The sequence below is a fragment of the Phalaenopsis equestris genome, unplaced genomic scaffold (genome assembly GCF_001263595.1).
Source record: "Phalaenopsis equestris unplaced genomic scaffold, ASM126359v1 Scaffold000266, whole genome shotgun sequence".
NCBI lineage: Eukaryota > Viridiplantae > Streptophyta > Magnoliopsida > Asparagales > Orchidaceae > Phalaenopsis > Phalaenopsis equestris.
In genome coordinates, this window is record NW_018164708.1 from 177,784 (window position 1) to 178,346 (window position 563).

At 52.0% G+C, this 563-nt stretch overlaps 1 protein-coding gene across 1 annotated transcript in view; it reads left to right on the forward strand.

Moving 5' to 3' along the window:
• The first annotated feature begins 253 nt into the window (after positions 1 to 253).
• Positions 254 to 563, forward strand: part of LOC110024682 (ethylene-responsive transcription factor 1B-like) — a 987-nt gene continuing 677 nt past the window's right edge. The window contains exon 1 of the mRNA XM_020724790.1: positions 254 to 526. Within this exon, the coding sequence (XP_020580449.1) occupies positions 254 to 526 (273 nt within the window). The remainder of the gene's footprint in view (positions 527 to 563) is intronic.

Consider the following 563-nt stretch of genomic DNA (forward strand, 5'->3'; position numbering starts at 1 on the left):
TTTCAAATTTTCATATTTTCATTTCCTCTATTTAATTTGAGGTCATCCTTATGATCTCACCGCCGCCATGTCCCGCCAAATTGACCCACGTGCTCATTTCTTCCCCTCCGGTGAGCTTCCCCTTCACCCTCTCCATCTTCCAAACTATAAATTTGAACAAACAAAACCCAACTTTCCAAACTCCTCCTCCTTCCTCCACTCTAAAAAAGCCATCTTTTTAATGGATTCCTCTCTTCTCTTTCACCCTCCATTAATGTCCGACCTCTCCTCTGACTCCTCCGTAGATTCATCCTCCACATCCAGCTCCTTTCTCCCGTTCAATGTCGACGACTCCGAAGACATGCTTCTCCTCAACATGATGTTGAGCGCTGCCGCCGCTTCCGCCGCTCCGTCGAAAGAGGAGGAGGTGAATTCGGCATCTCCGGAGAAGCAGGGAGAGCAGAGGAAGAGCTACAGAGGCGTTCGCCGGCGTCCGTGGGGGAAGTTTGCCGCGGAGATCAGGGATTCGACTCGGAACGGAGTGAGGGTGTGGTTGGGGACCTTCGACACACCGGAGGCGGGCG